Source organism: Theobroma cacao, chromosome 5 (assembly GCF_053813885.1).
Source record: "Theobroma cacao isolate CCN51 chromosome 5, ASM5381388v1, whole genome shotgun sequence".
Taxonomy (NCBI): Eukaryota; Viridiplantae; Streptophyta; class Magnoliopsida; order Malvales; family Malvaceae; genus Theobroma; species Theobroma cacao.
This window is the reverse complement of record NC_142643.1, coordinates 33,503,982-33,527,811: the sequence shown is the minus strand read 5'-3', so window position 1 is coordinate 33,527,811 and position 23,830 is coordinate 33,503,982. Positions and strand designations below refer to the sequence as shown.

The following is a 23,830-nucleotide window of genomic DNA, read 5'->3' as shown; positions in this document are numbered from 1 at the left end:
TCCAGTGCTTTCCTCTACTTCAATACTTGCCAGATGGATGCCTCACATGTTTCCAATCTAAGAAAATCTGTTTAATGCATTTTAAGAGCTTAGAAACGGCTTAAAGCTGTGGTTACAAGTAAGCAATCTATGTGGATCTTTGCATACGTGATGATGAGGTGGAGCCATCTCAAAGTGTTGTATTTTACCAGAGTGCAGAATGGAATGTTTACTGGTAAAATTCAAAAAAACCTCAAAACATTTTAAAATGATATTTTGATTCTTTTTATTTTAAAATGATGTTTTCAAACCTTTAATTATTAATTCCGTTAATCAACTTTTATAAAAAAAAAAAATTATATCTAATACTACATAAATTACCTTTCGAAAAAACTATTATATAAACCTTTTAAAACATAAAGACTCCTTATCTTATTTTTTTAATTTAGGTATATTCTCTTTTTAAAAAATTCTGTTCATCTTTCTCTCAAAAACTTTTATAAAAAAAAAAAAAAAAAAAACTTTAAAAATTTTGATTTGAAGACCTATAATTTTGAAGTTGTATTTACCTTAAAACTTGTGAACTTCCTTATTAAGGTAAAGTCTATTGTCATCACACTTTTTACTTCTCCTCCAAAAGTTTGAGGATTTTTCTTTTATTGAAAACAATATATTAAAAATAAATCTTTTATTCAATTATCGATATTTCACACTTTATGGTGGGGGTCAATAGATTAATTTCTTACTCGTGATTACAAATTGTTGAAAAATTTTTGTCCAAATTTGTTCTTTGACTCTAGGGTTTAGGATGACTAAAAAACTTTTTAAGTTTTTCTCTTCTCTATCAAATATTAAAAGTATCAAATTAAATTTTATTAAGTTTTGAAAGAGAAGATGAGTAGACTTTTTTTAAATGATATTTTTATTTTATATTTATATAATATTAGGCATAATTCTTTTAACTATTAATTAATAGTGGTAACAGTCAAGGGTCAAAAATATTATTTGAAACAAAAATGATCGAAATGCCCTTTTAAAATACTTTGAAGGAGTTTTGCATCAGTATCATAACGTAGGAGGTGTACTTAGCTAGTGGCAATGCAAAAGCCGGCGGTGAGGGGGTCGGATGGATGTTTGATCCTGATATGAATACCGCTTGCAATCAGAAATTCCTATTCTTCTACTTCCTTTTACTATCGTAAGTGAAGGAAACTTTTTCTCATGAATCGAATCAGACACACAGGGTAGGCCATCAAATGGGCGTAGAGAGCTCTAGCATTAAGCTTGTTTCTGAATAATTACTTCATTGAAGACCCAAACATCCAAATTCAATCACCCTGGAGGCCTCGACTTATTAAATCATCAATCCCCTCGCTTACCACCAGGATTCCTCTCCTCCCTAACTTCACAGATTCTTTCACTTCTTATTATTTTATAGTCGATGTAGCGTTCCATTATATGCAGCGGGAAAAAGAATGAACCAAACCGTCATAAACATCAAGCAACGTCCACCCGTCTTAGGCAGACAGCTAGGCAGCAACGACATCAATTCACAATGGAGTATGTATCTTCTATTTTCTTCATGACTATAAAATCAATGATCATTACGTTTTGCACACTCATTTATGAGTTTCAAAAGTCCAAAGCACCAAACTCTTTCTTTTTCAATCCTAAAATTAACTTGAGCAGTGCTCAAAGTGCCTTCTAGGGGCATCGTATAAATAGCGACGACGCATCAAGATTCAAAACTGTAATTCTTCTTGCCACTCTTGACTTTTTAGCTGCATACACTCAATGCCAGCAGCATCTGCATAAAGTTATTGATCTTAGACCCATTGCTACACTTCTTAAAAGGTATCCATTCTAAAATTGTGTTCATTACCTGACCAAACCAATGGCAATCATTTCTCATGGAACCATCAAGGACCTTGTGCTATGTAGAAGTTGCTCCAATTTCTTAATGAAAATTGGAAATACATGGGCAAAGAGCATAATCCTTCTCTAGGCCTCTTACCATCGAGAATGAGAATTTCTATACGTCTTCCAATTCCCCCGCCAATATCGTCTGTTTGAACTCCTCTCATAAGGATAGTCATACTCATCTGGTGGTCTTTCATAAGGACTGCCTTTGCTTTCCCTGGGAGCTTTTCTGATTTCCTCTTCAAGATCATATTCTGACCGCTGGAACCACAAAAATGGCACATGAAAACAAGGCAGAACAATGACAGAAAATAAGAGGTATACTGTAAAAGAAACTGTCCACAAATAAAAAAACTGCAGAAGAATAAAATACTATAGCCCTTCAGCAGTGTAAAGGAATTCAACCGGACTTCAACTTCATGTCACTGCAGCAAGATCTCTAGCATTGAGTTGCAAGCTTTAACTCGAATCTGGACATTGAACTAAAACCATAGACGCACAAACATGTTTAACATGTACTAGTGCAAGATGAGACCAATGTAGACAATATTCAAGTGAAAATCATGGCCATCAGCTGCCATTTCCTCTGATTTGAGGATTTCCCAGTACAATTCAACAAATTCTCCAGCATCTAAATAAGACCATCCTAACCAAAACTTCTTTATGGTCATCTAATTTGGGAAATGAAGCAGTAAACAAAATCTTCCTTGTCAGGAGTTCCAGAAGTAGATTCTATTGGAGATTTTGTCAGACACAGAAATATTAGAAAGAACTCCACAGGAAAAAAGTTCAAATCCAGTCCATAAGCTTGAATCAAATACCCAGTCATTGGCTGAGGTTTAGGGTCATTGAATAATATGATTGGTAGCATAGGCTATCAGCAATTAGCAAAGCAGAGGTAACTAATTGTAAGTTGACTACTGCTATGATGGAATGATAAAATTAGAAGGCAATTACGCATAGAGACATCTCAAGTTTCAATCTGATGGATAGCAAACCTTAGAAGTATCTGATAGTATGGCATATGCCTCTCCAATCATTTTAAACAGCCTGTCAGCATCCTTGTGAACTTCCTCAGCAATTTCCTTCCAGAGTCTCCCCTCATCTCCACTCTCACTCCTCGCCAGAAATTGACCAGCCTAATTCAACACAAGACAAGGAAATAGACTGCCATGACAAACAAGCACTAGTAACAGAATCAAATACACAAGAATTGCAATGTCAAACCTTGTCAGGGTGATGCCTGAGCGCTGCTTTGCGGTATGCCTTTTTAACATCAGATGTAGAGTCAGATGGTTTAACTCCCCTGTCATTGAAATTAAGGATGGTTTTAGAAGACTAAAATAAAAATATTGCATCAACAAGCTGAATATTTGAACAATTATTATCAAAACAATGATTTCTGCTGGGTCCCATTTGTTCATCAAAGTAGACCAGAAAAAATACTTGTTCCAGTTTTACTACTGATAAAACTTCAGCAAAGATTCCCATTACATCATCCAAAAGTACGAATTGGTTATTATATTTTCATTTTTTATTTATTATTATCATTGGCAATTAATGCATTCATGACCATACTCAGGGTCAAAACTATTAATTATCCCCAGCCAAGGATAAGAATTTCAATACAGGACCATTGTAACCAAATTGAAACATGCCCTTAAGTGTTAGGAATAATGCCAAGGCAGTAATTATATCCTGCAAATAGATTCAACAATGCACATGGCAATGGAAACAAAAATTTTGTCTAGGGCACACTGCGAAGGAAAATTTTATATCAAGACCACAAGCAGTTATATCCACTGTGACTCTGAGTTGAAAGCATAAAACATTATATGGAGAAAACTTGGTTCCTACAGAACTTACAAAATGAGGTATAGATCTAAAGGGATTCCCCTTTTAGCTTCTTCTTGCATGGATGATAACTGACATTGAGCTTGCCTTAACTCCTTTGTGTTGCCAGTAGTTCTATCCTGACCGCCAGACTGGTGAGATGTTTTATCAGATTGCTTTTCAAGAGTGGAGATAAGTCTTTGAAGATCACTAGATGCTTGTCCATAGTCTCTGATCATCCCATGTAACGTTGCTCTCCTCGAAACTGCCTGCTTCGAAGGCCGGAGCAGGCAGTAAGTACAAAATTATGCAGCAATGATGATTATAATAATTTTGACAAAAAAATCAAACAAATAAGTGTAGTGACTCGAATGAGGAAATAAACAACCTGCTTTCACATTTAGCACATAACCTTATCTCAACATTCAAGCTTTAAAATGAGATAATGTTAAAATTGTAATGTCCTGAAGGGACCTAGAATAAACATGTTATACCAGTTAATGAGCTCAACAACATACCTCTTAAGCTTTTCCAATATTAAGTTAACATTTCAGTCAACACTATTATGTTAAAACATTTAAGAAACTTTTATGCTAAAACAAAGCAAGCTACATAACAGGGTGTAGATTTGGTTTAGGCAAGTTTGTCAATAGCTAGAATTAACCTATAGATGCATGTGAAGGGGGGTGTTAAGTGGTGTTATCCAATCTGTTTAAAGTTGTTGTACACTTAAATTCAGGTTGAGCCTCTCCACTTATTGCCTTTTATGTTGGATGTTTCACATGGTTTAAGAACCCACGTTGCTTCTTGTTTTATAGCATTTTATTTGTTGTCCATGTGCTAGGCCAGTTTGTTTCAGTTTGTTTCAGTTGTTAGCCTACAGGTGCACTTGTAAGTGGTGCTATCCCATATGTGTTAAGTTTAGAGTTTGTTGTCACCTTATATTTAGGTTGTGCTTCTCCACCTATTACCAATTGGTTTTAGGTTGGATGCTTAACAGGTTTATTAGTTTTGGATATGTACTTCACCTCCTAAATGTAGCAACATCAAAGATTTGAAAAGGCATAGAATATCACCCATACTTCAGATCTACATTTTAATATATAGGTTAATCATGGAAAATGCAGAATATTCCATGAATAAAAAGGTCACTTAACATAAAGGAGCTAATATCCTCCCGCACCACTTCCAACATCAGGTTTCACACATTTTTCTGACAAAAAATAGATAATGTCTTAACATTATGAAGGCAAAGCCCTCAAAAAAGAAGCATTAAAAAACATATGAAGAAAAGTTTACTGGAAAGGAGAAGTAATTAGGAAGCAAACCCCACAATTCTAGCAATATTTTGATCTCATTGTTGACTGATTAATGAAAAAGAATGATAGAACATGTAGACCACATACATCGCTTGCAAACAAATAAGAAAGGAATTATGATGAATAAAACTATCATTGGTAGGGGAAACAAAGGCCAAAATATTCATGGCCAAGAACACAGTGATTACTGATGTGCCAGAACGACCTCTTTAACCACCTTACTTTCTATTTGTCTAATTCGTATCCAACCTTGAATGGTAATTATCAGGTATCATGCATGAACTGCCAGGCACACCTTTGCATTTCAAATCCATAAATGCTTAAATTTAACATCGAATAATCAGAGTGGGCAAGAATTTTCAAATCCCGCTGAATCAAGGGAAAGCAACTATACTAACTAAAAAGACAGTGGGGTCAGAGACTTCGAAAATCCAAGTCTGACAAGTCCATTTATGTCAACAATTTGATCGCATACACTGGAACAAAGAATATGAGCTGGATTAAGTAATGGAAAGGGATTGTTCCTCACAAGAATACCAACTTATAAGCCATTAAGCACAATCCATTCAAGTTTTTAGTATCAACAGCAAACTGTTATTTTTTTTTTTTTTTTGACAAGCAGACTGTTAGTCTTGTTAAGAAATTTCCTTAGAATTTTCTGTACCATCACCCCCTACTCAATCGATCTTCCAATTCCAAAGTAATCTAATCCGGTATAAAAAAGACCCAAATCTCGGGAGCCAAGCAAAATCATTAAAGAAATCTTCCTAACAAGATCCAGACAGCTACTGCACTATAAAAGCACTCTTTGATCACATAAATGCAAGCAAAAAGGAAGAGAAAGAAAGGGCGAGAGAGAGGAAGAAAAGGACAGCAGAAAAGCCAACCTTTGTATAATTTTCATTAAGGGCCATTGCTAGACTGCAATCAGCAATTGCATCAGCAATTTGACCCAAAGCTTGGTGCGCAGCAGCACGATTGCAAAAGCATATAGCTGCAAAAGGCCGTGACTCAACATTGATTGACAAAGCAATAGTGTAATGCTCTGCCGCTTCTGTACACCTACCAGAACGAACTGCTTCATTCCCTGCATTCTGAAATTACAAAAATGGAAAAAGAGATAAATGGAAACAAAAGAATTCGAGTGCCTTATTAGGCACATTTGGAGTTGCACACAATGGATTGGTCAGCACGAAAGGGGAAAAAGTTCACAACAAAATGCAGGTGGATTAAAGAAAAGATAGAAACATTAGATTAATTCCAATTGGTACTTGTTCAATTTCATTTTTACAAAATCCCCTTCTCACTACTTGATGAGTTCCTCATCAACCATAAAATCCAATTTATGAGTTGTTTTTCCCATTCCCTCCATGAATACCAAGGTGAACATTTTTTATGCCATCTTTCCACCATCATCAGATGTTTCCTAATACTTCTCATGACACTATTAACGCTGTACTTTTATCCTCATCAATCACCTTTGACATTCAGAGGACACTACTGAAAAGAACACAGTGATTTTGACAGATGATATGTGACCCACAATCTTATGTTTGTTAGTCCACAAGTGTAATAGCACTTCCACTCTATTTCCTCAGTCGTATCAATCATCAAAAAACTTAAGCATACAAATAACATCAATACAGAAAATATGATATGTTTTTTTCTTCTTTTTGCTATACAACTATTTAGAGAGGATTTATCCCTAGCAGGCAGGACATGGGTATCATACCCGCAGGCTTGGGCATGATGTGGTACCATACCAATGAGGCCAAGCTTTAGGGTCAGAAAAATAACATGGAATAGTTTTATCTTCACGTCAAAGAACCACCAGAACTTGAACTATCCCAGTATTCAAGAGAAAATGAATAAATGAACAGCATATTGCTGATATCACATACCTTAAGGCGTAAAAGTTCTCGAATGGTAACAGCCAATGTAACAGACATTTCCAAAATTTTGCTTCCATGCCTACAAAATTACAACCAGAACCAGGAATCTTAAAGTATGGTATGCAAAGGAAGGACACGACAGAACAGAGCACTAGAAATCTGTAAACTAATCATGAACAAGATAATGTATTACTTGTCCTTCACAGATCCCACTTGCTCAAGCTGCTGAAGTAAATCAAGTGCCTTCTCAAGCTTTCCCATATAGAAGTATGATTTGGACATCAAGTGCCACCTCCACAGCATTGCAATAGAATAACATCCCGAACCATCTATGCTTGCTAACTGGTTATCAGTCTCTCCTTTAGAAAAATTCTTTTCAGCAACATAAAGAGATTGCTCACACAACTGAATTGCCTCTTCATATTTCTTCAGCTGCAAGAGGCCACAAATAAATGCAATTCAAACTTAATTTGTTTCTCATGACATATGAATGAAATGCTTAATGAAAAAAACAATGACACAAAAACCTTAAAGGGAGAAAATGGAAAAACTAAAGGGAATTACAAGTCAAAAGAGCACAGACCATACAAAGAGCCTCTGCTTTCATTTCAAGCAATTTTTCAGAATATGAACTAATAGACAAGGCCTCGGCAATTGTATCTAATGCACTAGATGCTGCATCGGACGACTTCTGCTCCAAAAGTATTGCAGAACGATCTGTAAGCTCATCCACTCTCTGCAAGTAAAAAAAGCACAGAGTCAGTCACCACCAACATATTAGCAAATGAACTCCTGCTTTCTTATGTTATAGGGTCTCAAATACTTAATTATGCTGCCAAACCCTGGCAAGCAAGCTGAAAAGCCCTTTCCCATTTTTTATTTTATAATAATAAGGTATGCTTCATAGCTCCAACCGATACAAGGCCGTCGCTTATTTAATGATGATGACATATAGACCCAAAATATGCATACCTGAGCCTTTTGGAGGCCATCTGCAGCATCTATTGTAATTCGGCGATCCAAGCACACACCAGCTCCTGAACCTAAGCACTTACTGAAATACTGTATGGCAATATCAGTTTCCCCCAGCAAAAGGTGACAACTGCAAAGTGCACACCATGCATATTAGACTAGCAGTATTCCTGATAGGAAATTAGTGAAACAATTTAGCAGCATATCTAACATTTCTATACATAGACTAGGCATTCTTAGATGCAAAGGGCAGTCAACTCCTCTCCTTTGAATGACATTCTTGAAGATTAGAGTAGCTTTAGCAACAATAAACTTCTAGCTTCTAACCAAATTCTCCTTCAATTTTATTTTATTTTATAGCCCCAGCAAGACCTGTATGATTTCCAAGTCCAACTAGATGCTTCCAAAATTCAAGATAGTAATGTCGTATATAACGAAATAATCAAACAAAACTAAACCATTAGCCATGCAGAGCAATTAAGTAGAATAGCCACTTAATTAGACAAACCAGTTCCAGGAACATAAAATTGCTGAACAAACTAAATAAATCACAGAGCAAACACAAATTTTAGGGCCTTACTTGGCAGCTCTGACATAAACTTTGAGAAAATTGGGATCAAGAGCAGTAGCCATCAGACAGTCTGCCAAAGCTTCTCTCATCCTTCCAAGAGATATCCGGGTGGCTGCACGGTTGCTATAGCAAAGGACAAGAGGCTTGATGGAGCACCTTGAAGTCTCATTTGAGGGGACACAGTTGATCCCCTGTGTGTAAAATTCCTCAGCTTTAGACAGATTATCACTTCTATAAGCTTGATTTCCCCTAATACAAGTTCAAATTTTGCCATATAAATATCAATCCCGTCTTCTCAAAGCAACAGTAATTAACATGAAATCACATCAGCAACAAGTAATCCAAAGAATCTATCCTAAACATTATTAAATGCTACTGAGTCATCAAAATACCTAAGTCGCCACATCTCACAGGCTTCATGGACTGCAGCAGTAGAGGAGTTAGACCTTGGTTTGAACTGTTCATTCTCCTCTTCGCTATGGTATGTAGACTTATCTTTTTGTTGACACTGTGCTGGCTCAGAGGATGAAAATTGGACAGAGGAACACCCTCCTTTAACATCTGGGCTTGGAGTGATAATGAATGAAGCATTACCAATTTTCACCTTACTTTTCTTTCGAAGCTGACGCTTTCTAAATGACAAACTACCTTGCCCAGAAGTTGATGTCGCAGAAAAGGTAAAATTCTTCTTGCCTTCCAAGCCAGAATTAAAACAAGACCGTGTTGTATGATTATTTACCGGGGTCCCCTTGATACCTTCTGCTTCACCAACACTAGGAGCACTACTACTACAAGACCAGTCAGATTTAAAAGTAGTGGAGGCAGTTTCTGCTTCACAAACAGATTCTTTTGAAGGACCGTCACCAACAATGATTCTCTCGTGATCATACCCAAAACTCTCTTCATCTGGCTCACAACATTTCTGATCTCCTTCATTACAATCTGATCCTTCTTGTGCAGTTGCTGGGCATTCAGTGAGAGTAGATGAATGCAAGGTAGAGGGAATAAAATTATATTCTAAAGGGGAGGCCTCTTCTGATGCCTGAGGAGTTTCCTTTGATGATTGATCAGCTGCTGTATTTTCTTGGTAAGGAGAAAAATCCATGGGTGAATAACATTGAGAGGAGTCTTGATTTTCCTGAGAAGTGCTTTCCTTTGGCACATGATGCTGCTTGGAGCAATGCTTATGCAGACAAGATTTCTTCAACTTCCCTCTCATTTTCTTTAATTTTTTCTCCTTAGTTAAGCCACTTTTTTCACCAAATTCCAATTTCCTATCCACTTCAGGAAATAGATTTGCTTTAAAGGAAGAAGGGTCCCATTGAGGTGTCTTGAAATCACTGAATGAAATCCCTGATTGATCTGGAGTGCCAGTTGAACAACTTCCATCATTCCTTTCAATGCCAACCGTGGATGTTGCTTCAAATACACCACTATTTCCTTTTGAGTTGGGATCGAGCGATGACCATGCATCTGTTCCATTCATCTCTACATCATCTTTAACATGACCTTGATAAGACTTTTCAATTTCAGAAGTCTTAACAATACTTGCCTTAAATTTAGATGGTTTGGAACCAGAGATTCCAACATTATCTTCATTACAGCTATTACAAGATACAGCACCATTCACATTACCATTATTGGAATTATCCTCAACAGTTCTCTCCACAGCTGCAGAAGGACCACTCTCTGGTGCCTTTTTTGAAGGGCCAGAGGCCTTCTCACTGCTACTAAACACAAATATGGTCTCAGATGTCACGTTTGTATCTGAATCCTCAGTTGTGTCAGAACCACCAACCTTTTTGTGACAACTTATATATAGCTTCTTTAAATCATGTTGCAGTGTATATATTGAGTTTGCATTAGAAGAACTACCAATATTCTTGCTATTTTCAGAAACATCCTTACACCAACCATTGCTAGCAGAAACTCCAAAAGTTTCACTGGTTGAATAAATTCCATCTTTGCATTCATTAGAACAGGAACCTTTAATGCTAGTAGCACCAAACACAAAGAAACCATTATCAGAATCCTCATTCAAGCTCTCATTTCCTTTAGCATTAAAATTAACCGTAGTGGATTCCATTTTCTGGGACTCTGCTTCACCCTTTATATTCATTTTCCCTAAATCACCAGAAACTGATTGTCCAAAGTTTTTACAAGATTCTCTCCTTTCCAAATTAAAATCTGATGATGAATTTAGGTGATTAGCACCAAACACAGAACTTGATCCCCCTAGAAAAATAGTAGATTCAATCTTATCAGCATTGGAAGTTGACTTCAAATCACTCTGACTAGAACCAAACACAAAACCTACACCATTAAAATCTGGCTCTTTGAGAGTTTCACCAAACTTTCCCTTCTCAGAATCGAAATTTGATGCTAAATGACTCTTAGTTGTACCAAAAGTAAACTCCAAATTACAATCTTTACTACCCTGCGCACCAGTCTCTACTTTCATCTTCGCCCCACGACCATCCAAAGTCACCCTAAAATCACTGGTTTCTCCTTTTCCCGAATTTGGTTTCACCCCTTCATCACTCCCATTAGCACCAAAAACAAAACCAAACTTCCCACACTTATAAGAACCCAATTTCTCCATGCCACCACGCAAATTTGCATCAAATACAAAACCCACATTCTCATTCTCAAACTCTCTAGCAGGCTCCTCATTTCCATTCTCAACCTCAACATTTCCAGTAGATTCTCTATCACATCCATCAGTACCACCAAATAAAAAACTAAAATTATTAATACTATTATTACTATTATTGTTGTTACTATCATTGTTTGCTCTATTTAAACTTTTCAAAAACCCAGATGATGATAGATTAGCGCAACTGCTTACCCGACCCGAATCTTGACTGGCTTGCCTAAACGGATTGAAACCGGACCCAACCTCGCTCTGCCCGGTTCTCACCTTGCCATTCAACTGCTTCCTAATCTTGACCAGCCTCGGTCGGGGCCGAACAGATGCGGCGGACTTGGGATGGTGGCCGTTCCAGGAAGCAAAGCTGAAGCCGCAATCGAACTCCCCCGCATTGCCGAAACTCGAAGAATTCATTTGGGAGTGGTCGGTTTGAGGAAACGCAGTGAAGTCGGGGTTAGAGTTAGGGCTTTGGGAAGTGGAGGAGGGTTTAGCCTTGGCAGAGAAGGTATCCGGTGATCGGATTTCGACGGCGGCCGGCGACATTGTTGGTTTCTCGGAGTTTTCTTTGATAAGAAAACTTTAAAAAAACAACCTTGTGGCAGGCAGGGTTTTACGTAGTTATGAAGTAAAGGGTGTGAAGTTGGACTGCTGGCTTCTGGACGTGTTGGAATTTGGTGTCATTTTTTAAACTTTCGAAAGTCTCCCATCAAGTATTGTTTAATTAATTTGTACAATTCCCAAAAATGTAATTTGCTTTGCTCATCTTATTTACTTGTTGAAACGACCATCATTGTAAGTCAAAAAGTTTAGATAATTTAGTCCGTTGCTCTCGCGCAATGCCTTTAGCGAAGATAATTTCTTTTAATTGAGTTAGAGAATATTTTATAAAATAGATATGTGATTATTTATATATATATTCATATGTATAAAATATTATTTTATAAAATATATAACTGTAGTTATTATAATCATCATTGTTATATTTGTGATGATACTTTCATATAAAAACATATCTATAAACAGCTTCACGACAAAATAAAATCTTTAAATTTAAAGTAAAATATGTAGTAACTCAATTTCTTTTTAAGATTTTATCTTTAATTAATTTGATATGTATCATTTTTTATTAATTACATTTAGCGTTGAAAATAGAATATGTAGTAACTCAATTTCTCTCAAAATCTTATCTTTAACTATCTGATATGTACATTTTATATTAGTTACATTTAACACTGAAAAATAATATGAAAATAATAAATAATGAAATAAAAAAATTATTTTTTATAAATACTCACATAAAAAAAGACAAAAAATATCAACTGTGAGAAAAAAAATATAATTCAAACCTGACCCCATACGTCAAGCTCAAGCTCAAAAGCCCAACCACAAACGAATCCCATTAGACCTTAAACCCACACCCCAACAACCACGTGTCAAACCATGAACCCTGTCAATTGTCATGCCAAAAAACTTTAGTACTTCCTTTAAATATAACAAAACTCCTTTTGGTTATTTATAATTTTCAATAACCAATTTGCTGTAAAAAGCTTACACATCCAAATGCATGTAAGTGTTTTTTTTTTCACAATTAAGTTGATTTAGTGATCTAAAATGCATGTAAGTGTTTTATTTATTTTTAGTTAAATTGATTTAGTTATCTGAAGCTGTATAATCATTGCTTGTTTGCTTATGATGAAGCAAAAGACTATGACTATACAAATTATATTACTTCTTTTTACTACTCATTTTTTTCTTAACTTTTTTTTCTTATTTATGTTTATGAATTTTAGATGATAAGATTGACTTGAAATGAATATTTCAATAATGTCAAATTTTATGTGTGTTTAAGTGGAGACATATTTTTTAGCTATTGAATGAAGTAAAAAAGTTTGAAAGCACCCACTTTGGAAATTTTATGAGATTTGTGTAATTTTATATGGTTATCATAAAAAAAATACAAGTAAGGAAGCTCATGTTTTGGCTTTAATTGATCTTCATTTATTTAGTTCTCATACATTTTTTTATATTATTAATAAGTTTATGAAATGAGATTGACAGAGTAATTGACTCTTGAATTTACACTTTAGTTTCAATCTTTTAAAATGTTAAAATTTTGAATATGTTAATTATTGTAATAATTTTTACGTAAATGTGATTAGATTTAAATTGGATGTTGGAAAAGGGGAAAAAAAAATATGGATAGAGAAAAAGACAAAAGGGCAAGCTGAATTGAAATGAGATATGCAATTGAGGTGGTAGGGAGCGTATAGACGACGCGTAGTGGAAGAGTGGCAATGGCCAATGGCGACGTTGTTATCCTTACTCGCTTCCCTTACTTACCATTATGATTACATCATGGTAATTTTAATAATATTGGTTAGATAGACTTACTTAGATAAAGGTAAGTGTCAAGCAAGAAAACCCTCTAGGATTTCGATTAAATATAGTTACTAGTCTTAAATTTTTTTTTCCAATTGAGTTAAGAATATTTTTGTGAAATAGATTTGCAATAGTAATCATATTATTATATTTAATTGTTTATATACATTGACATGGAAAAAAAATCTAATCCAAATTCAACTAAACTTTAAGCTCACATTCAAAAATTCAACCACAAACTAATCTCATTAGATCCCAAGCCCACGCCTCAACAACCACGTGTCAAACCAAAAACTTATCATGTGTCAAACCAAAACTCTTTTGGGGTTTTATTTAAATATAATAAAATTTTTTTGATTATTAGTAATTTTCAACTCTCAATCTGTTGTAAAAACTTTACATGAGATTATTTATTAGGATGTTTAAATGGAAACATATTTTTTAGTTGTTGAATGAAGAAAAAAACTTTGAAAACATTCACTTTGAAAACTTTATGAGATTCATGTACCTTTATATGGCTATTATAAAAAAAATACTAACATGCAAGTAAGCAAGTTCGTTTTTTAGATTTAGTTAATTTTTATTTATTTAGTTATCAAGAATTTTCTTTTTATATTATTAATGAATTTACGAAATGAGATTGACAAAACAATTGGCCTGATCAAATAGTTAAACACTAGTTGAACATCTCATAAAATAATTGGCTCCTCCTACAAGTAAATATCCTTTGGAGCTTCCTTTAAATGTAGCTATAGATATTTCTTATGGGAATCGCTACTTTTCAAAGCAAGACTTTGGAGTTGCGTTTTTCAAACTATATATGCATGGTAGGGACACATTGAAAGCAATGCACACTTCAAAATCACATTTTTGAAAAGAATATGTACTATTTTTCTTTCACTTAATTTGTTTTTTTATATGTTCTTTTTAGTACGATTTTAACAAGTTATATTCTTAATACAAAAGATATTCAAAATGGGTGTTATGAATATTTTCTTGAATATCCTTATATGTTATATATATCTAGATTTAGATATAGATTAAATTAGATTAAGATTGAATTTAATCTATTCATATAATTTTTTAATATTATTTTTATTTTGTAAATTCTATTTAGATAAAATATTTTAGCCTAAAAATACAACTCTCATTTCATTAGTAAATAAACACTTAAAATTTTTTTTTATTTCCTTTAAATACTTTTTTTTTTTAATATTTTTTTTATAGTTGTTATTTTAACGTAAAATAAAAATATAAAAATTTAATTAAATATAATAAAAAAATTTTTATTAAAATTATTTTTGAATAATTTAATAGAATTTTTTTGACATTTCCGTTTTAATTTAGAAACGAAGAATGGGCTTTGGAACTTGGGTGGCACTTGGCAGTAGCAGTATAGCGCCCAATTATTCTCAGCCAGCGTTGTACAAACGCCAGTCGTGTCAAACAGGTGGTTCCCGTTTCCTTTCTACACGTCCCCATAGTTTTTAAGTTGGTAGAAAGCAAACTATAAGCCAAAACCGAAGGCGGCAAGGCAAGCCACTCGGCACTCTCTCAAAGTTCTACCCTTCTCTGAGTCAGGTTGCCACCTTTTCTGATTCTCATGTTTCGTTCTGGAAATAGTTTTTGCTTTAATGTTTTGTTTTGACATTCAAGAATCTGTTGTTTTTGTAGTTTTGAACTGTGTTTTGGGAATTTCACAGGAACTGAAAAGTTGAAGAAAATGAAATTTTCCTTTTTTTGTTGCCTATGCAAAGGGATATAAACCTGGGGAGGCCAAGATTAGAAATTAGGTAACAGTTGCCTATAAACAATAGAATTTGAACATTAGTGGAAATGAACAAGGAAAGTAATTTAGCCAAAGCCTCTCTCACTGTATAAGAATGTCAGAACATTATAGAGAGGTAGTTCCCCTTTCATAATAATTATAAAACCATCTGCCTATTGTTATTATTATTATTATTATGTCTGTGAGAAGTTCATGAATTACATTTCAGAAAGAGTATTAATGTTACACTCTGATATATGAAGTCATTGAATTAGAATTTAAGCATGAATGCTAGATGGATAATAATAGGGTGAAGAAATAAAAAGAACCTGCATTGGGAATAGGTTGAAAGTGCAAGTGTTGACCAAGTTCAAGTGGAATGATTGGTTTCTCAATATTTACTAGGGAATTTTTGCAACTTGTATTAATGAATACCCTTTTGCTCTTCAACTGGTCTTTTATGCCTAGTTGAGTTCCATGGGTATTCTTGGATTAGTAAAAAATGTCATATTTGATGATTTCTTTGGCAATGCATGGTGTTGCTTAATGCATAATTTGTCCAAGGCGTTCAATATTTTATGAATATTTTTGTTTTCTATATTCTTTCCACTCTTTTGCTCAGATATTTTACCTTGATTATTGAGGTCCTGTGCTCCATGAATATAAATGCATTGACAATGGGTTATACACATGTCTGGTACTTCTGCTCAAATTTCCAGCTATAGGTGACCATAGAATTCATAGACAAAAGTATTTCATGACTTATGTAGTTATATTCACTTTTTGAGTTAGTCCATTTTGTAACTTTTTCCTTCTTTTAAGCAGAGGCTTTTCTCCTCACTGCCTATCTTATACATTCTTTTCCCTTGCATATGTGTTTCTGAGTACTTTTCTAGTGAATTCTCTAACTCTAATTTTTATAATTTGGTTCACTTGCCTTGTTCTTTCTTCAAAAAGTACTTATTCATTCTTCATTGCTGACCATATTGTCATTTTTTACTACAAAATTCTATCCATTATGGAATACTTTTCATCAGTTACAGATAACTGTTTCTGCTTTTAATTTTTATCAGCTCTTGGTAGCCAAATGATCATCCATGTTGTGAAATGGCACATTTCCTTTGCATTTACTATCCTTGACATGCTGTATAAGCAGTTGCTTTTGATGTGTCTCCTGCTGTTCTTGACATGTTTGTTACTTCTCCTTTTGGTTAGTGATCTTCAAAGCAATCTTTAGGCCTACTTTGTGAAATCCATTCAGACAAACGTTCTCATTTAGGCAATACCTAGCAGATGGTTTAGCTGTGTTGCCAGAGAAAGAGAGACAGAGAGATCAAAGGGTGGGAGAGAAGATAAATTGTACCTGATTCTTATCTTTTATTTCCAGTGCATTGTGGAATTTTAATCTCAATTGCTTAAAAGATTCTTTTCCATGCCATCCAATTATTTCAAATTATATTCATGTCATTCAAGCAATTTATCTATATATTACATCATTCTTGTTCTTTTAAATTTGCCCTATGGTGCAGGAAAGAGAAGTTTAAAACACTGTACTCTCTCATATTTGCTCAAATTGCAAACCAGGATGGAGCATAAATCAATTGAAGTCTCACATGGTACTTTCACTATTTTTACCTGAATTTCAGTTTTTCTCCTTGCCTAACTATGTTTTGCAATCCTGCAGATCTATGGGAAATTTTCTACTTTGTGGTTTAAAGGTTTTTCATTTCATTAAGGATTCTGTTTTAAACTAATTGCATACAAGTTTTCATAGTGCTTGCTCTCATTCTTGATAAGGTTTATTATACTTGAAGTAAAAAGTTTACTGTGGAGGAGGAATTAGATCCATGACCATAGGGGGATAAACTTAACGACTTTAGGATGCTTACTCTAGCTTGCTATCCATCCACAATTCTTTTAAGTATTCTACAGTGTATTCTTTATGCTGCATCTTCTCTGGGATAGGAGTTTTGATGGAGTGGCTCAGTCTTTTTGAGGTGTCGTTGGGAGATACAAGTTTTCTTCTGCATGTGCTGCCATACTATAAAGGATTTGATGCAAGTCAAAGGCACTTCTAGAAACAAATTTTTATATCAACACATATGAAGAACTTTTCCATGGGATAGGAGTTCTGATGAAGTGGTTCAGTCTTTTGAGGTGTCGAAGATATAAATATTTCTCTCCATGTGCTGCCATACTAAAGGATTGGATGCAAGTAAGGGCAATTCTATAGATCTTTATATTAACATATACAGACAACTTCCACAACCCTGCTTGTGTTCCCCCACAGTTGTGTGCTGTCAAGAAAAAGATACATCAACATGCCAATGTATGTATAAGTGGGATCACTGAAAATTTGGGTTGAGCCATTTCTATGATATAGAGTTATTGATGTATGATTATGTTTCCTATACTTCTAGCTAAGGCGTATTACCTCCCAATGATGGCCATCACCATTAGTGAAAGTAATGTCATTATGGGTTTGTAGTGTCTCTGTTTCCTTATTGTGTTAGTTGCTGATGGACATTATTATCTACAGAAGTTGGGTTTGCTAAATGAATAAGGACTTAAACTTTCATTTTAAGGTAAGTCAAATTGACGAGAAATGTTCAACTCAAAACCAAGATAATCGGCCTTGGAATTATATGGTTGAGTACATGCATCTACATATAAAAGCTCTGTTATTATCGGTTTCCACCATTATATACTAACATAAATCAGGTTGTATAACATTTTTGAAATTATTATTATAGAAGCATAACATGCTATGGGTGGATGTATATTACAACTGATTTGTAAGCATGACTTGATTGCTCTGTACTATATTTTTTTGTAGTCATGAGAATTTGCATCTGCACGTAGAAGCCCTCTTATTATCAAGTTCCGCAATTATTACTAGCATAGATCAGCTTAGAACATTTTTGAAGTTATAGCCAAAGAAACATTACATGCTAGCGTGGATGTATACTGTGCTTGAGTTGAAAAGGGCATGACTTGACTGTTCTGTACCGTGTTTTGTTTGTAGTCAGAGGAGAGTACAGAGTACTTTATGGTTAATGCAATGAAATAATGTCTGGGATGATAAGACTCTCTTTCCATTTGCGTGGGGCTGCTTTTGGTTGGTTGCATAAGAGTTCCAAATTAGCATTACTATAATTTACAAAGAAATTTGAAGCAAGCCACACCATGTAATTACAAGGACAGATGAAAAGGCATAGCTTTCCACAGAAGGTGTATGGGCATTCCACAGAAACTACAGGAAATATTGATACTGTTATGCATACAGTATTGTTACAGGATTGTGATTCGTCTGGAATTCTACATGTTATTTTTAAATCATGAGCAGCTATGATATATTGCAGCGAAGCTATTATGGAGGTTTTAGTTGGGCTCTTTGAGGAGTTTGATAACATTGTATTTCCACTTCCAGGGTGAAGTTTTTAACAAAACTATTTGAATTATGAATTTATGATTCATAGAATTACTCTTTTCTTGTTCCATTTCTTTTTCAATTTGAATGCATTATATGGTTATGCTTGCAATCCTTCCTTTAAGACATGGCTGTTTGAGGCTTGAATTTTGCAGAAAAAGATAAAGACAGAACAAGGAATGAAGCAACTGAATTCACTTCTGAAGTTTCTGTGGAAGATGCTTCTAAAGCATTGCCAAGTTCTCCAATAAATGATGTGCAGGTTCACACAGTTGCTTGGAAAGGTGGGGGAATAGATGAGGAAACTTTGCAAAATGTGGAAACCCCTGGAGAAGTAAACATGGAGGTTTCTGTAACAGCTGAGGATGTTATTCAAGCTGGAGGCTTTGGAGCTAGGGATGACATAAGCAGTTTTCTTCCTGTTGCAAGTGACTGGACTGACTTTGAAGCTTCAATTCGTGATGCCAGGGACTATGAAGAACCTCAGGGAGAAGTACACAGGCCAGGTCTTGGCTGGAGAGAAGCATCAGAAAGGGAATAGCTCTGTTCTTTTCACTACATAAGTGAGTTGTTGATTTAAAGTTTTTGGTATTTCTTTCTTGTGGCACCTTTTCATTTTCATAAGATAGACTATTGTGTTGTTTGGATTTGTCTATCTAGTGATATGTTGTCTATGGTAGCGTTATTTGGTATCTTGAAGAAAAGAGGATGCCAGACATGACTATATCAGGATAATATTTATGGCTCTGTATAACATGCTTAAAATGCCCTTTGTCAGGCTATATTATAAGTTCTTTGTACAGGGCAATTTTGTGACTGCAGAATATTTCCATTTATCAACAAAATTTTCTAATAACCAACCGCTTGGCTATCTTGCTTAGGAGTGTTATTGATGCTGAATAACAAGTGGAAATATTAATTGGCTGTAATTTATAGGTTTAGGCGAGAACATTCTGTATGACTTTAGTGCCCTCTGTTTAATATATGGCCTTGGTGAGAGGCTGTATCATGAGATTGGTATTGCCTTTTGGAAGATTTTCTGTCCAGGAGCAAGGATTGCCAGAGGGTCATAGGCAGATTTTCTCTGCACAAACGTTTCCCACTGAGGACCGAAATGAGCTTGCCACTCATCTTGGGTGCTGTAATGGGGCAAATATTGCTTTGCCCCAAGCTGTGCCTCGGCACAGAAATCAAGGATACGTTGGTTTTGGGTCATAATGTGTTCTAAGCCATCAGTTCCTGTTGATGATGGGAGTGCAGATGATAGGAATGCCACCAGGTAGATTATATCTTCCTCTGGGGTAACCATAGATGTTCTATTGTTCCACCTGCAATATAGATGATAAACCAGGTTGAGAGCATGGCATTTAAGAATTTCAAATGACAATTAGATAGATTTTTTTTTTATCAAGTACTTCGCCTTGTTGACTGGGTAAATGAGGATAGGACCGTTACTGTTGTCTTTAACAATATTCCCAAAGACCTCTTGAGTAAAGTCGAAAATTCTGCTTTTGGGTATAAGAAGATTCAACCATGGATGAGGAACTTCCCATAATCCTTTTGATCTGAGTTTTATCTCAGACAAGTGCACTCTATCGAGGAATTCGACATAAGAAACTTCGGATAGAAAGAGAGTGGATGGTATATAGTTTAACTCTGACAATAAGTTCTCAATACTCTGCAAAATGCAGGATAGTTAGTTCCGTTATATCAATTAAACATAGGGGGTAATTCTTGAGTATGCTAGTACTTTTTTCTTGTCAAGTTTTACCTTCAAAATATCTGTCTCCTCAGGGTTGAAGTATTTAACCATTTCTAGACAGTAAAGTATTTTTCCATCGGACCTGAATTGGCTTGCTTGAATTGGGTTTTTGGGATTGAAGGAAGATCTCCAGTTGTGGAGGAGACCAGTTCTGTTGATTATCACAAACCCTTCGACGTAGTCAAATGTATTCTCAGATGATATTAAATGCTCCTGGTCATTGGAAAATGCAGAGAATTCAGAGTAAAGCACCCTGATCCATTTCACCTGTTAATAACGAGTAAAGCATGTTGGGAGGGTAATTTACGGTGATAGAAGCCAAGTGTCTTTCAGTAGCACAGCTAAGAGAAAGTTATCTGTTGTTTTGCTTACCATCGTTCGTGCTGGTGCAAGAGATATTCTAGCCCGGGTGATGATGCCAAATTGCCCTAGTCCCCCAAGAACACCATAAAAGAGGTCAGCATTCTGCTTGTCTGAACAGGTGAGCACTTCTCCCTTCCCTGCATCCAAAGTCCAAGTTAAATTCATGTGTTGTTTTTTCTATCTGAAACTGAATTTTGGTTCAACTGTTTACTTTAAGTCTGCTAGAAGCAGCTCTGAAGGGGTACAGATGTCATTTTGCCTAAAAATAAAACGGACTAACTACCTTACCATGCTGCCTTTTTTTTTTTTTTTGACGAAATGACTAAAGCTGTTACTGGAGGCAACCTGTATAAAATTGTCTCAAGGATTTTATAAATAGTTTTGCTTGAACGTACCCGTTACGACCTCTAGTTGGTAAACGTTATTTATCTGGGGTCCGTGCCGAAATGCCTGACCACTAATTCCGGCATTTGATAAAGTACCTCCGACAGTTAGGTGAAGGTAGTCTGTCCAAGACTTTGGCGAAAGTCCATATTTAAGAGTCTCTTGTAGGATGTTAATCCACAACTCACCACCTGAAACATCCACATAAGGCACCTCACCAGTTTGAACATGCATGCTTGGTCGTTCAAGTGATTCCATGTTGATAACCACACCTTGATAGGCTTGAGCCTGACCTTGGAGGGAGTGACCACGCCCTTTAGCCGCAACTGCCAACTTCGTCACAGAAGCCATATGGAAGATGTGCTTTATTGTGGAAGAAATATCAGAAACGGATTTTGGATGTAGAACTGCTATCGGGAGGTAGTGGTATATGTTACCGAAGTCTTTTGCTGCATGATCAATGTTTTCAAATCTGAAGTAGCCATCTAGAGCAAGTGATTTCAAAGACAAAGGAATACTGGAGGAACCTGAATGGGGTGGAATGGTTGGGGTGTCCAGAGAGTGGTTAGAACAAAGGTTGGTTCTACCAGGGATACAGCTCAAAACCAGAATCATGAAAAACGGAAGGAATATGACGTTGCTTTGTTTGAGAAAGCCACAAGCTGGTGACCCCATCTTGAGGATATGTTTAAGTGTTATCTATTTTTGTATGCGTGTGAGAGAGAGAGAGAGAGAGCTTCTGGCTATTCTGCGGGTAAAAGCTAAAGGAGAGGTGTAGAAGAGCCCAAGGAAATGAAAGGCAGAGGAGAATTTAAAGGGGAAGGTTTATGGTCAAACAGAGTCACATGTTCTTCTGTGGTGACTCCAACAATCTATTGCCTCGTGTTGATTGTGCGTGTGCTAAGTTTGGGTTTTCCTTCTACTTACCTTTTTGGTTTCTAAAAAGTTGAGATAAAAAAAGAAGGAAAAGGAAATGAAGATATCACATATCTTTGGTACTTTCTCGCACAGTTACAACTTACAACCACATAGTCTGCCTTTTTCTCCTTTTGAAGATGCTATTACCACTTAAAGCAATGATAACTGTCACGGTGTGGACTTGTGCTTCATGCTTTGTAATTATACGCCTGTCTTGTTCCTCTTGAGTTACGTATTTTTGTATGTCTGCACTGTTGCTGTCTGCCTATTCTACAAAATTAGGATTTCCGGATCGACGGGCCGGCCCCTACTAGGTTTCATTCTGTAGAGGGGACGTGGTCGTTGTGGGTCCCTAAGCACATGAATTTCATGAGGGTGTGCTTGTGGGGAACCTGGTACAGCTTCTTGACTCTGGTACGACAGAGGCTGGCTACATGAATTTGTCAATGAACAATAGTCTGACGGAAACATATGCACATATCATTACATTCCAATTTGAGATTGAATTGAAGGCCCTAATGGAAAATCCAACTGTGTTTGGCTAAGTGCTGCAGCTTGTGTCCTGAAAAAGTAGTTCGACATGGAAACTCTTATCAGTTCAAGTTTTCTGTTTCAGTCCAAAGCAGGGAGCTCCAAGTGGCCAACTGGAATGTTAGATTTGTGCTTACTGTGCCATCTGCTGGAGAAGTGTAGGGGCCGGGCCGGGCCGGGGGGGGGGGGGGGGGGTACCTGGTCCATCGGAATTCAGAAAGGTAAGAGGAAGAGTGGAAAGTTGACATGTGAATGGCAGTTTGAATGGGGGAAACACTAAAAAAGGTCTAAACCTATCAAATAGATTGGCCTTGGCGAGTCTTGAATTAAATCCCAGCAATGGGGCATCCCTAAAATGATTTATAGATAGATATATATTATATATTCTAATTGCGTCGCCATTTGTGCCAAAAACAAACTACTATTTTGGAAATTATTACCCCATTTACTCCTCTTTTTTCTTTTTCCATCCATTGTTGACTATGCTCGATAAGCACCCATTTGCATCCAGTAGCTCTTTTGGAAAACCATTCGGATGTCACAAGTTTCTTTTCATTATTATAATATTTTATATTTACTCATTTCAAGCGTCGGTCTGTTCTTTTGACTTGTATATGTGTCTTTGATAATTGCCTTGTCCAAATTATTGAGGTCAGTGATGAATAATTTACTCTGAAAAACTCTCACCCCATAGGACTCCAGCTTTCAGAGCGGGGGGGGGCTAGGAAAGGATGCAGCGTATCTTGCACCATTCATTGTTGTGCTGCGGCAAAATGCCTTCGCTTTAGCAGCCTGTCTAAGGTCAATTTCCATTTATTTCTACCAAACACAATTCATCCTAAGTCCACATTTATAACTAACTCATATGTTTCCGATTACTTTTTGATATATGATTCTCTCTCTCTCTCTCTCTTGTTTTAATTAATAATTTTGATAGCTTTTATCATACTCATCATATAACATATATTACTCATATTTTAACGTGTCAATTGTTTTATTTGAATTCTTCATACACGTACTATTGAGTCAAATGTTTTTATTCCAGCATTTTAACTTGGGGATTTCAATCAATGAGCGATTGCATATTTAGGAAACAATGTGTATTTATGGAATGTAGCAGATGGAATCAACGAGTCATTCTCCACAAAAAAGGGCCGAA

The 23,830-nt window shown here is 35.7% G+C and overlaps 3 protein-coding genes across 9 annotated transcripts; 1 reads left to right on the top strand and 2 right to left on the bottom strand.

The window, feature by feature from the left end:
* Nucleotides 1-1,470: 1,470 nt before the first annotated feature.
* Nucleotides 1,471-11,791, bottom strand: TPR15 (Heat shock protein DnaJ with tetratricopeptide repeat-containing protein). Of its 3 annotated transcripts, XR_016026331.1 has the most exons (13): nt 11,335-11,448; nt 8,879-11,194; nt 8,496-8,735; nt 7,916-8,045; nt 7,527-7,679; nt 7,137-7,375; nt 6,953-7,022; nt 5,939-6,145; nt 3,766-4,001; nt 3,127-3,205; nt 2,898-3,038; nt 1,862-2,160; nt 1,471-1,786 (listed from the first exon to the last, which is right to left on the bottom strand). XR_016026331.1 is itself a non-coding variant. In XM_018121831.2 (11 exons), the coding sequence occupies exons 1-11, from the start codon at nt 11,677-11,679 to the stop codon at nt 1,990-1,992; spliced, it is 4,467 nt and encodes a 1,488-aa protein (XP_017977320.2). In that variant the 5' UTR covers nt 11,680-11,791; the 3' UTR covers nt 1,471-1,989. The 3 variants fall into 3 exon arrangements, 1 of the variants encoding a protein (XP_017977320.2); XR_001928178.2 differs by having other exon boundaries at nt 8,879-11,791; XM_018121831.2 differs by having other exon boundaries at nt 1,471-2,160; nt 8,879-11,791.
* A 3,100-nt stretch (nt 11,792-14,891) lies between these two features.
* Nucleotides 14,892-19,360, top strand: LOC18598856 (uncharacterized). 3 transcript variants are annotated; one of them, XM_018122168.2, is made up of 4 exons: nt 14,892-15,096; nt 16,499-16,642; nt 16,813-16,899; nt 18,869-19,360. In XM_018122168.2, exons 3-4 carry the CDS (start codon nt 16,869-16,871, stop codon nt 19,252-19,254), a joined length of 417 nt encoding a protein of 138 aa, XP_017977657.2. In that variant the 5' UTR covers nt 14,892-15,096; nt 16,499-16,642; nt 16,813-16,868; the 3' UTR covers nt 19,255-19,360. The 3 variants fall into 3 exon arrangements, with proteins under 3 accessions (XP_017977657.2, XP_017977658.2, XP_007028628.3); XM_007028566.3 differs by having other exon boundaries at nt 14,893-15,096; nt 16,499-16,623; XM_018122169.2 differs by lacking the exon at nt 16,499-16,642.
* Nucleotides 19,361-19,471: 111 nt separating this feature from the next.
* CKX1 (cytokinin oxidase/dehydrogenase 1) lies at nt 19,472-22,054 on the bottom strand. Of its 3 annotated transcripts, none has more exons than XM_018122167.2 (5): nt 21,234-22,052; nt 20,848-20,975; nt 20,485-20,688; nt 20,129-20,391; nt 19,472-20,041 (listed from the first exon to the last, which is right to left on the bottom strand). In XM_018122167.2, the coding sequence occupies exons 1-5, from the start codon at nt 21,895-21,897 to the stop codon at nt 19,720-19,722; spliced, it is 1,581 nt and encodes a 526-aa protein (XP_017977656.1). In that variant the 5' UTR covers nt 21,898-22,052; the 3' UTR covers nt 19,472-19,719. The 3 variants fall into 3 exon arrangements, with proteins under 3 accessions (XP_017977656.1, XP_007028626.1, XP_088662621.1); XM_007028564.3 differs by having other exon boundaries at nt 20,485-20,742; nt 21,234-22,044; XM_088806495.1 differs by having other exon boundaries at nt 19,857-20,041; nt 20,169-20,391; nt 20,485-20,742; nt 21,234-22,054.
* Between the last annotated feature and the right edge of the window lie 1,776 nt (nt 22,055-23,830).

Bases quoted from the DNA above. Each gene is read 5' to 3' on its own strand.
- LOC18598856 (XM_018122169.2), top strand. From the start codon at position 16,869: ATGGAGCATAAATCAATTGAAGTCTCACATG. The intron at 16,900-18,868 runs GTACTTTCACTA...TGAATTTTGCAG, and splicing joins ATCAATTGAAGTCTCACATG to AAAAAGATAAAGACAGAACA.
- TPR15 (XM_018121831.2), bottom strand. From the start codon at position 11,679: ATGTCGCCGGCCGCCGTCGAAATCCGATCACCGGATACCTTCTCTGCC. The intron at 8,736-8,878 runs GTATTTTGATGA...AACTTGTATTAG, and splicing joins TGTGAGATGTGGCGACTTAG to GGGAAATCAAGCTTATAGAA. The intron at 8,046-8,495 runs GTAAGGCCCTAA...TGCACTTTGCAG, and splicing joins GTTTATGTCAGAGCTGCCAA to TTGTCACCTTTTGCTGGGGG.
- CKX1 (XM_007028564.3), bottom strand. From the start codon at position 21,897: ATGGGGTCACCAGCTTGTGGCTTTCTCAAACAAAGCAACGTCATATTC. The intron at 20,976-21,233 runs GTACGTTCAAGC...CTTTGGATGCAG, and splicing joins CCAACTAGAGGTCGTAACGG to GGAAGGGAGAAGTGCTCACC. The intron at 20,743-20,847 runs GTAAGCAAAACA...CGTTATTAACAG, and splicing joins TTGCACCAGCACGAACGATG to GTGAAATGGATCAGGGTGCT.